The 12,268-nt window shown below is 45.9% G+C and overlaps 1 protein-coding gene across 1 annotated transcript in view; it reads left to right on the forward strand.

Moving 5' to 3' along the window:
* Positions 1-1,294: 1,294 nt before the first annotated feature.
* LOC111838555 (transcription factor EC-like) overlaps positions 1,295-12,268 on the forward strand; it is a 30,254-nt gene continuing 19,280 nt past the window's right edge. The window contains exons 1-2 of the mRNA XM_023801644.2: positions 1,295-1,338; positions 8,754-8,964. Of these exons, the coding sequence (XP_023657412.2) occupies positions 8,773-8,964 (192 nt within the window). The 5' untranslated portion in view covers positions 1,295-1,338; positions 8,754-8,772. The remainder of the gene's footprint in view (positions 1,339-8,753; positions 8,965-12,268) is intronic.

A 12,268-nucleotide genomic window follows, 5' to 3' on the forward strand; every position in this document is an offset into this window, starting at 1 on the left:
ATATAAAAGAATCATTTCAGTGTGTTATATGTCCATTAAACAATTCATGGGACAATCACACTGTAGGGTTTGATGTATGTTTTCCTGGGACTACAATATATATGGATATTTACTACAGCTCAAGAGACTGACGGGACTGCGGAGATGGAGATGTGCAGCTTGGAATGGATGCCGACTGGTCCAGACAGTGGAAAGTGAGATTTAACCATGTTTGGGCAGGACCTAGAGACCTTATAACTGAATGATGCCCAGCATTGGAAATTAATTGCTTGTACTCATGTTACACTTAAAATGCAAACTTAAGTGCTGAAGTGTAACTTGTGTGTGGAATTGGTAAGAAAGTACTTTTAAGACTGAAGTCCTTCGCCTTTGTCAGGGCTGCCAACTCTCAGTCATCTGGTGTGCCACTTAAACTTTGACTGTCACGCTCATGCAAGAAATCTTATGGCAAATTTATATTATTCCATCATAAACCTAAAATTAGCTATGTTAAAAGCGTTGGGATAGTTTGCAAACCCCACAGACTATTTACAAGGTCATAAAATTGTTACATACATGTAAATGCATGTGCATGTGTGTGCAGACTTGTCTTGAACTGAAAATGTCACTCCAGCCAGCTGATCGAAGTTGGCAGCCCTGCTTTGTATGTGTGAGTGTGGCTCAGGATGGTAGATTTGTGTGCAATTATCTGATCCTGTGAGATGACTTCTGTTGTTCAGGTCGTAGGCACAAGACTGTCTGCCTTCCCAGTGTCCATCATAAATGTAAAACAGCAAATGCAATTCAAAGAAAAAAAAGTAGGCCCAAATCCTAAATGTTTTGATTTAATGTGTTGTTTTGCTTTGAGTTTTAGTGTTGCTTTTGCTGTCTTTTAAAAATGTTTTTAATCACATGTTGGATGTGTAAATAACCTCAAGTTACCTGTCCATTCTCACTAATTCCCTATCCTGGACTTTGCTGGACTTTATCCTGGTTTTCTGTGCAGAATTTCCCCCAATCTTTTTCAAAGTAGACCTGAGGTGCTGGCCTGCCACACCAGACTCAGGAGGAAAACACAGAGTCCCAAACCTGTTTCTCTTCCTCCCTCCAAAAACCCGACAGCAGCAACGCAGCGATGCGAGTACAAGCTGCTGCTGCTATGGGACATTCTTACCGGGTATAACATTAAATCATTAGATCTAAAGGGGTGAACAAACCAACTTCCTCTTGCACTCTGTTCCAATTCTGAAAAAAAGAGGAAACTGGCTTACTTTATATGAAGTACTATCAGCTGAAAATGCTGACACCAAGTGCTGACTCTCGCTGGACCCCCATCGCCTGCCGAATCTTAGATCTCAGGTAACACCTGCCTTTCAATCACTGCTCAATGGGGAAGAGGCTCCCTGACAATCAAATATACCAAGAATTTTATGTATTAATTTGGAAAAAAAAAACTACAACTAATACTTTTTTGCCATGAAATTACATTATCTATGTTATGTCCAGTGATTATAGTATACGCCTTCCACAAAGAGCAATTAATTTGCTATTTATTTAAATTCTTTTTTAGTATTATTTTATTGCGTTAATACCGATGTGTGGTTTTATGAATTTAATTTTGTTAATTTTAGCCTACATATTCAGTATTTTACTGTTTAATACCTGGGTTTTCTGGTGTAAGTTTAAATCCTTACCTGTTGTCTTAGTCACTATAGTGGGTAACAAATGGCACACTGAGCAAAATGCCAGGTTTTGGGTGTTTAATCAATTCTAAACAAATTACAGATTTCATAGTAAGCCGTTAAAAATTTAGATGATTGGTATTCTTTTTGTTGGCATCATTAATTCCGAAAAATGACACAGCAGGAAAATCCTGCGGGCCGGCTACAGACGCCGCTTCCTCTTTTGGAGAGTCAGCAGATCTGGGCTCTTTGCGCTTCGGAAACTCCGGCAAACCGCAGCGCGTCCCGACGCCCTGTCACGGGTTGCGCTCAGCACACGTGTCTTTGTTTTGTAAGGAACCCTCTGCACACGGAAGTGCTGAGGAAACAGCACGTGGTGACTCATGCTCACATTGGAAGTGACTTGACAAAAACATTTTAAGACACGCAGCTGCCTGGTTTCCGTGGGGAAACAAAAATCTTTCAGTTTGCACGCAGCAGTCTGACATGTATTTCGCAGTCAGACCACCGATTTCATGCTATAGTAATAATAACAATAATAATTATAACAACAACAGCAACAAGTTTTAATTAAGAAGTAATTAATAATAATTCATTGATAATTAAATTATTCCAAAACTAATTAATTAATATTGATGATAATTATGATGATAATAATACTGATAATGTTGTTGTTATTTATATTAATAATAAATAACTGATGACATTAATATTATAGGATATGGAAGGAAGCATAACCAATCAGAGCACAACTTGATTCTGAGTTATGCAGGTAAAAGTTTTCTTAATAGAATTTAGGACAGTCTATTTGTTGAACCCAGCAGTAGAAAATATACCAGTACACAGGGGACCTCTTGTGGTCGAGTAGAGTATTGTTTCTGCAGTGTAGTCTGAAAAACCAGAAACTTGTGTACTTCTTAAATCAATACATTTGTCTATATGAATTTATGTACTAAGGGATTAAAGCGATATGTATAATTATAGAACCAACTAAACGTAATTTTCAGTAATTTCAAAGGCCTATTAAACGACAAAGATTATATTATTATAGAACAGAAATACATATTTGTTGGGTTCTTTTAAATATGTTTTTCATGTTCCTCCACTGCTGTGTGGATGTCTTCCAGGGAATTCTGGTTTCCATCTGTACTCAAAAAGCATGAAATTAACCAAATAATGTGTGATAGTCTGTGTGAATGAGAGAGAGCCCTGTGATGGAGCAGCTCCTTCAGGGTCTTCTCTGCCTTGTCCAGTTCCTCGGGTGGAGAAGCTGGAGTGATGGCCACTAATTCCCTCCTCAGCTGCTCTATGAAGAGGGCTGCCCCAGGGTAGGCCTGCCATGCTGACTCCCCCATTACCCACCAGTAAAGTCCCTGGAGAGTAAAAAAGCATCTGTTCAGGGTCTCAGATGCTGATGGGAGAGCGGCTGTGCAGGCGTCGGGTGCACACGGGAGAGCGGCTGCGCAGGCGTCGGGTGCACAAGGGAGAGCGGCTGCGCAGGCGTCGGGTGCACACGGGAGAGTGGCTGCGCAGGCGTCGGGTGCACACGGGAGAGCGGCTGCGCAGGCGTCTGGCGTCCGCGGTGAAGTGGCGGATTCCGGACGGGCATCTGACTCACCCCTCCGTTTATGGCTCTTCTGCTTTTTCCGCGGAGCAGACACAGCGGGGGTGATGGGGAGTTCGGGTTGCCCGGACAGCGGGGGGAGAGGTAGCCCGTTGTCCAGGTGTACTGGGTTGATCAGCACCTCTGCCACTCCTTCCCTTAACTGCCGCAGGTTGGCTTGCACCTCAGCTGTGAGGGGCGAGTTGTCCGGCGGGGAGATCTGTTCCAGGATCTCTTTCGACCTGGTAGCGAGGACTCGAGCTGCGGGGTCCTTTTTACCTTGAGCTGTGTGAGCCAATAGATGGTTTCGTCAATCAGCTCGAGGTATTCTTTCTCCTTGAAAGGAAGCGTCTTCTTGTGGAGTCCGGTCATTCTGTCGCACTACCTATCGAGACGTGCTATCGAGCCTTTCTGCGCATGTGCAGTTCCACCGTTTTGGGATTAGGGTTAGGTTTTAAGGGTTAGGGTTAGGGTTAGGGTTAAGGTAAGGGTTTTAGGGGTTTTGGGGGGTTAGGGTTAGGGTAAGAGTTAGGGTTAGGGCTATCTATTAGCACTACGGTAGCATTTTTTGACAAGGCAGCATATATATACAGAACACCGGCTCACGGAGCGTAGAAAAAGGCACAGGATGCCAAAAGTCGGGGCAAACACGAGATTTAATAGATGCAGCAACAAAACGATCAGGCAACACACGGGATGACAATACAATGACCGAACTGGGGAAACAAACAGAAATGCGGACTAAATACAATGGACTAATGACAACGATCAGGAACAGCTGGTAAACACGAGGAATCCACACAGGGTTAATGAGGGGGCATGGCACATGGAGGGAGCGGATGATCGGGGCATGAAGTCCTCTTGCACTTGCAATAATGTGCTTTTAAAAAATTCACAAAAAATTCACTTCAACAGTTTTGTTATTTAACTCCATCCAGTTTACAGTTTCTAGTTTTAATCTCATACAATTGAAGTTAGCCTTCCTAACATTATATATTTTTGATTTGGACTTTGCTCTTCGGGCACTAAACTTAACCTCAAATTTAACCATGTTATGATCGCTACTGTCAAGTGGTTCTAAAACGTCTAATTTACCAATCCTGTCCTGGTTATTAGACAAAACAAGACCAAGAATGGCATCTCCCCTGGTAGGGGTGTTAACAAACTGAGTAAAAAAACAATCCTGTACTAATTCCACCATCTCAAGTTCATTTTCAGAAGAGCCAGCAACAATGTCCCACTGCATCCCCGGTAGATTAAAATCACCCATAACTACCACATAATTTTTATTGCTCATAATCCTAATATCACTGTATAACAATCTGCTTTCCTCAGCAGCTACATTGGGTGCTCTGTAACAAACACTGACAATTAGGCTATTTGAGTTTGTAGCATCTAATTTTACCCATATAGCTTCCGTACTTTTACTTATATCAGTGAGCTCCCTTGCCTGCAAGTTTTCCTTTACATATACTGCAACACCACCTCCCTTCTTACCTATACGGTCTTTACGGAACAATGTGTAACCATCCATATTATATTCTTGTCCATCCTTATCACTCAACCACGTTTCAGTTATTGCTATAATATCGTAAGAGTCCGCTGTGATAAGAGCCTCTAAATCATGAATTGTATTCCTAATACTCCTGGCGTTTAAATACAGACAACAAAGGGTGGGACTATTACAGTGCCTACTTATAATATGATTTTTTGGGGCTTTCCGTTTCCCCCCAGTTACATACTTAACTAACCTCCCTGCCCCCCCAGTCCCTAGTTTAAACATTCCTCAATTACTCTACAAATACGCCTTCCCAGTACACTGGTTCCCCTCCGGTTCAGATGCAACCCATCCGGCTTGAACAGGTCCCACCTGTTCCAGAAGGTCCTCCAGTGCCCCATAAACCTAAACCCCTCTTTCCTACACCATCCTTTTAGCCACGCATTTAATCTCCTTATCTCAGCTAACTTAGCCTGACTTGCGCGTGGCACGGGGAGTATTTCAGAAAATACCACCATGGACGTTCTGCTTCTAAGCTTATTGGCGACTTCTATAAATTTATCCTGCAGAACAGCCCTTCTACCCTTGCCTATGTCGTTGGTGCCAACATGCACCACGACAACTGGATCCACCCCAGCTGGGGCCAAAAGCTTGTCCACACGATCTGGAAGGTCTCCTACCTGGGCACCAGGCAGGCAAGACACCGTATGGGACCCTCTATCACGCGTGCACACATAACTGTACTCCCCTAATAATTGAATCCCCCACTACCACAACCTCCCTCTTTCTGGGGGGAGGGGGCTCCTCACTGCCCAAGGGCTCACCTGCCTCCCCAGTCCCTTCCTGCTCTAAAGCTGGAAGCACCTGAAACCTGTTAGACAGACACCTCAGGTGATGCCGCCTCTGTAACGTGTGTACGCCTTTTCCTGCGTCTACGACCTACGGTCACCCAGCTCTCTCGACCTCTCTGCTCTTCATTCTCCCTCCCCCCCGCTAGTGGCGTACACACCATCTCCCTAAACGGCATATCAACTAGCTCATCTAACTCACTGTTGCATTGGATGAGAGCCAGTTGCTCCTCAAGGTCACGAACCTTGACCATGAGTGAGTCCACTAGCTTACATCGCTCGCAGATGAAGTCCGACTGGACACTAACGTCCAGAAGGGCAAACATCTTGCAAACGCAACACTGAGCCGGCCCCATAATTAACTAACTCACTATGACCCAGTACTCCCAGCCCAGTAAATTTATATAGTGTATTTAACTATAAAGATTAATTTGCGTAACAATAAATGCAGTAACGTGCGGAGTACACTAAAATAAGTTATTACTTGTGTTAAAACGGAACTTTATTTTATTTAAAATTTTAAACCTGATAAATTTACTACTACTTACCAGAAGAACTTCTGCCTGAACCAAGTATGAACTAAAAACAAGGCGAAATCGAAGTTGCTCTTGGGAGGTCGAAAAACCACAAAACCCCCCACACAGCAGGCTACTGCCGGAGCGGGAAAAAAAGTGGAAAATGTCCTCCCGGCCCCGACTGGCGACCGAGCAAAGCTCAGGAGCAACTGTCCTTTTCCGGCGCCGGGTAGTGATACCGACGTTAGATATTAGTTATCGGCCCGCGGGAGTTTAAACTCCGTAACAAACGCGGACAGAAAAACGCCGCTCACGCGACACCACAGAGCCAGTCTGTGAATGCACTGTAATCAGGTGCTTTGAGGTAAAATTTCAGATATATGATATGCATTTTTATAATCTTGGAATCAATGTGGCATAAAATGGGGTACATAAAGAACACACACACACACACACACACACACACACACGTTTGCGGGCATCTCGGGCACGGGAACGGGGCATGGTGCACAAATAAGGGGGGGGGCGACCCACTTGCGGCTCCAGGAACAATAGAGGGGTTTATTTACAAAGACAAAACAACACAGGAAAACCAAAAAGACCGCGAGGGGTCAAAACTAAAACAGGGAGGAATTAACTAGACTAAATAACACACAAGGAAAACTAACTAGCACGACACTAAGGTAAACTACAATCAAGGGAAAACCAGAGACAAGCCTAGACAAGGGCATAGACGAGTTAGACAAGGGCATAGACGAGTTAGACAAGGGCATAGACGAGTTAGACAAGGGCATAGACGAGTTAGACAAGGGCATAGACGACTTAGACAAGGGCATAGACGACTTAGACAAGGGCATAGACGACTTAGACAAGGGCATAGACGACTTAGACAAGGGCATAGACGAGCGTAGACCTCAGAGACAATCGTTTAGACACGAGACACGACGCGATGAACCAGCGGGGAACAGAACAAAGGCAGGAACTAATATACTACGGGGGTAATGACTAACACAGGGCAGGTGAGGCTGATTAACAAAGACAAGGGAAACAGGACACAGGTGAAACCAATTAACTCAAAGACACTAACAATCAGGGAAACTAAACACTAACCAAGGAAGCATATATCAACACACGGAAGGTACATAGGCAATAACATAAGCAGGGGAACAAGAAACAAAACCAAAACCAATTACAAAGCAAACACCAGGAGCATAAACAGGTGACATTAAGCATAAAGGAAAACACCAGGGAGCTAAATACAAAAACAGAGGAGGCGGGATTCGAACTCACAACAAGAGGGAACTCAGGACCGAGGGGCAAACAGACAGCACATGCTTAATACATTGAGCCACGAGACCAGACAAGTGACGGGGGAGAAACAAGGACTGACGTATGGACGGGATGACCAGCACCACCTGCTGGTCAAACGGGGAAGGGGCACGGAAGGACCACAGCGGGAGGCCGACCCTGACACACAGACAAACAGACACACACATATACACACAGGAAGACACAGAGCTGCGCGTTTCCCAAAAATGCGACTGACTGAACTGCCCTTCAGCTCAACTCTATTCAGTTATTTACGAATCATAAGAGTCTAACAGAAAAAAACATCCCTGCTGAGACCATGATTAAATCTTGTTTACCTGCCTGCTGATCCAAGGTGAAACAGTAATCGAGGTACTTAACTGAAAATTATTCTGTGGCTGCTACAGCACCTTTTTAATGAACTCAGGAAATACCAGCTTCTACCCCATGCTTCTTATATATAGGGGTAAAATATTAAAGATGTATGCATACTATGAAAAAAAGCTATCATGAGTATACATGTTCCAGTCGGGAATGGGCCTGCGCAGTCGGGTGGATGAGGGCTTCCTGCCTGCGCAGGCACCTGTTGTGTCTCTTCACAGTGGGGCATACACGGCAGCCATGTTCCAGTCGGGGATGGGCCTGCGCAGTCGGGTGGATGAGGGCTTCCTGCCTGCGCAGCCACCTGTTGTGTCTCTTCACAGTGGGGCATACGCAGCAGCCATGTTCCAGTCGGGGATGGGCCTGCGCAGTCGGGTGGATGAGGGCCTCCTGCCTGCGCAGTCACCTGTTGTGTCTCTTCACAGTGGGGCATACGCGGCAGCCATGTTCCAGTCGGGGATGGGCCTGCGCAGTCGGGTGGATGAGGGCCCTCCTGCCTGCGCAGTCACCTGTTGTGTCTCTTCACAGTGGGGCATACGCGGCAGCCATGTTCCAGTCGGGGATGGGCCTGCGCAGTCGGGTGGATGAGGGCCCTCCTGCCTGCGCAGTCACCTGTTGTGTCTCTTCACAGTGGGGCATACGCGGCAGCCATGTTCCAGTCGGGGATGGGCCTGCGCAGTCGGGTGGATGAGGGCCCTCCTGCCTGCGCAGTCACCTGTTGTGTCTCTTCACAGTGGGGCATACGCGGCAGCCATGTTCCAGTCGGGGATGGGCCTGCGCAGTCGGGTGGATGAGGGCCCTCCTGCCTGCGCAGTCACCTGTTGTGTCTCTTCACAGTGGGTCATACGCGGCAGCCATGTTCCAGTCGGGGATGGGCCTGCGCAGTCGGGTGGATGAGGGCTTCCTGCCTGCGCAGTCACCTGTTGTGTCTCTTCACAGTGGGGCATACGCGGCAGCCATGTTCCAGTCGGGGATGGGCCTGCACCTGCAGCTGATGAAGGAGGAAGCAGAGCAGCTGCAACCATGGTGTCGTCGTCCAGCACCCGGCACCTTCGCCTGGACACCCATGTACCCTCAACCCCCTCCCAGCAGGGACCTGGCTGGACAGTGCCGCCCCCCCCGGCGCCCTCAGCCCCAGGCCCCCTGGACGGTAAGGTGTACCTGCTAACCAGGTTCAGGGCCTAAAACATGGTTTGTCAATCTGTGGCATGTGTCAAGTCTCATGTTTTTTTTAACCCATGTTGCCAAAAGCCTTAAGATATAATGCGCCCCCCTCCCAAAAACACCCAGCTGCCCTTGGTCGGTGAAATGTATGAGTTATCGGCTTTGGTCAATCAGGAGACACGACCTTTTTCAATGACTCATTATCATCATCATATTATGCAGTTTTTATCACCATCTCACTGCTTTCAATGCAGCTAGCATGACATGAATACTCTGACTTGGCAAATATTTAAATTGCAAGTTGTGCAGAGACAGCAGCCTATTTTAGAGAAATGCAGCGATAAAACCATAGCCTTTTATTATTAACAATCAGCAACCCCCCCCAGGCACTCTTATCACACTTTGCCCTCCCTGACTCCCAGCCCCCCAGGCCGGCCCGGCACCCACACCTCAATGACCTCGACACATACATCTCTACACAGCCCCGCCCCAGCTGACAAAGGCCTCCGTCTCTCCCACATGGCCCCTGCTGATGGGAGTACAAAGGTGTCCTTCATGTGCCTTCCATGTGTGGTGGCTGGAATCCGCACTCCCCATACGGCCCGATGTGAGATTTACCATAGTGCCCATAGCAGGTGTCTGCCAAAAATTCCAGCCCCATTTAAAACATACCGCTGCATAGTGGCACTTAATCCTATCGGCTTAATTGAATGAGAGCTGCAGTACTGCTCAGCCGGACCAAGCTCAATGCCTTATAGGACTCCAGACAAAGACACAGTGTGTGCAGGACATCAGCTTCTGGAAGCGTTCCTTTATTCTTTGCTGAAAGTTCCTGCAAATGATGATGTCTGTTGAGGGGACAAGGTCTTCCTGAAAGCTACTGGAAAAGAGTGTGGGGTGATTCGAGGGCACTGCTGGCATGTTTCTGCTTCTTGTGTTCTTGATCGCTGTGATAGAAGCACTATACAGCAGGCCATTTAAAGGACTGACCTGCCTTTCTGTGACTATATCATTACACGCTCTATAGGGTGTGATAGACTTATGGGTTACAGTTTGGCTTGACTAGACCTAACAATTGTGTGAGGCTCTTCTTCATGACCTACTGCCCCAGCATGCAGTGAGAAAAGCTCACCTACAAAGGGCTTTTGTATGCCTAAATGAAGTTTAACGTCATTAGTGCCCACAATATTAGCAGCTCAGCCAGCCTAATTATCCATTGCTAACTGGAGATGAGCCATATAACCTTTAATTAGACCTGAGATCTCACTTGCTAGGCTGCCGTACCTTTTCATTAGACATCTTAATCCTGAATTTTCACATTGACATCCTGACTAATTTTAGAGGGCCCTGGGCATATGTAGGAATATCGTAAACACTCAATGACAAAAAGGTGACATAAAAAATTAGACTGAATTAAAAAATGGAAATTTGTGGGGAATCTGCAGGTGGTTGATCTGTGCTCAGCAGATCAAGGAATTTTAACTGTTAGGTTTACCCTTTGCGGGACATGTAGCCGGGAAGAGAACACAGCCTGAAATGGTCTCTGAGTGTAACATGCTTTCTAGAGGGAAACTTTCAAAGATGGAGCTCACAGTCTGTATCGGAGCAGCTGTGGCGACCTTCTTGCAGACAGCAGTCATCTCTGTATAAAAACGTGTCTGGTAATGACAAATTCCGGGAATAACTGGAATGAGGGCAGGTAGAATGTCACAGGGCTCACTGCTAACACTCACAAGTTCATTCTGGGATCAACCACATACTCTTGGCAGGATATGAGCAAGATATCACCCATTTTCAGCGACTATTCAAGAGCTGTATGTTGTTGAACAGAAAAGCATTTTAAATTGAGTAATAATACTGTGGGATCACTCATAGCAAGTGAAGAAAATCATACTGCAGATTTAAATTAAATAGTTTAAAACATTGCATTGTTTTCTGTGGTACTGAACAGTGCATTATGGCATTCAGCAGTCATTCAGTGTAGCTGGGGTTGCCTCTGGGACATTCTCTGTAATAACTCTTTCATTAGCTAAAGACATTTAGACTGATTAATGATCAGAAGGTGAAGTAATTCCATTCCAATAATTTAATTCTTTTCACCTTAATGTGCACCAAACCTGCTGCTGCTCATATTAAAATAAATCGGTTCCCTTTATAAAAAGAAGGCTTTCTTCCTCTGGGGGAACAGTCAGGCTCAGAGGATCTACAGAATGATATTTTTTTTGTCTTGCCTAAACTGGCATTTCTCGTCTATTACGGGGGGAGAATCTGCCTGAAGCTGAATAGCATCATAAGTAGCATTGTCAAAAATCAGGTAGTATTAGCAAAACTGTTGCTGTGAATGAGCTAGCATTAAGCTATCAGTAGCATTGCTGTGATTCAGCTAGCATTAGGCTATCAGTAGCACTACTGTGAATTAGCTAGCATTAGGCTATCAGTAGCACTACTGTGAATAAGCTAGCATTATCAGTACTGTTGCTGTGAATCAACTAGCATTAGGCTATCAGTAGCACTATTGTGAATGCGCTAGCATTATCAGTACTGTTGCCCTGAATCAGTTAGCATTAGGAAGGCTCTCATGCATTATCCCCTAAGACAGGGGTGTCAAACTCCAGTCCTGGAGGGCCGCAGCCCTGTGTAGCTTAGTTCTCTCCCTGTTCCATCACAAACGATTCAGCTCAACCGCTGTGTGGTAATTAGCACAAGAAGTTGAATCAGGTGTGTTAAACGAGGGGAAACCCAAAAATGTGTAGGGCTCCGGCCCTCCAGGACTGGACTCTGACACCTGTGCCCTAAGAGATGCTCTTGATGAAACTTGAGAGCTCTGGCATTAGACTATCAGTAGCATTGCTGTAAATCAGGTAGCATTAAGCTACCAGTAGCGTTACTGTGAATTGGCTAGCATGATCAGTAGAGTGGCTGTGGTCATTTGGAGTTGAAGCTTAGTGCCCCCTGGTGAGCTCAGTATTTAGTGCGTTGCTTTCGTTGGATTTGGAGTCCAAGCTAACCATCTTGTGATGTTAGAGAGTTGCAGTAAATCAACCTTCCCCAAAATTGTGTCTGGATCATCTCAGGCACTTCTGGTGGGGTGGGAGGAGTACAGCCCTGATGGGGGATTTGGTCAGATGATGCAGGAAGGAATTTGGTGCTGGATGGGGTTTCGAGAAGGTGCTAAGCTGATAATCTCAGCTGGGCCCAGCCCTGGAGCCATAGCCCTACTGTGGACACAGTACCTACTCTCAGGTAAAGACAAACCACAAAACTTCTTCCAAAATCCCGTCCCCCCCAGC

This window comes from Paramormyrops kingsleyae, chromosome 1 (genome assembly GCF_048594095.1).
Source record: "Paramormyrops kingsleyae isolate MSU_618 chromosome 1, PKINGS_0.4, whole genome shotgun sequence".
NCBI lineage: Eukaryota > Metazoa > Chordata > Actinopteri > Osteoglossiformes > Mormyridae > Paramormyrops > Paramormyrops kingsleyae.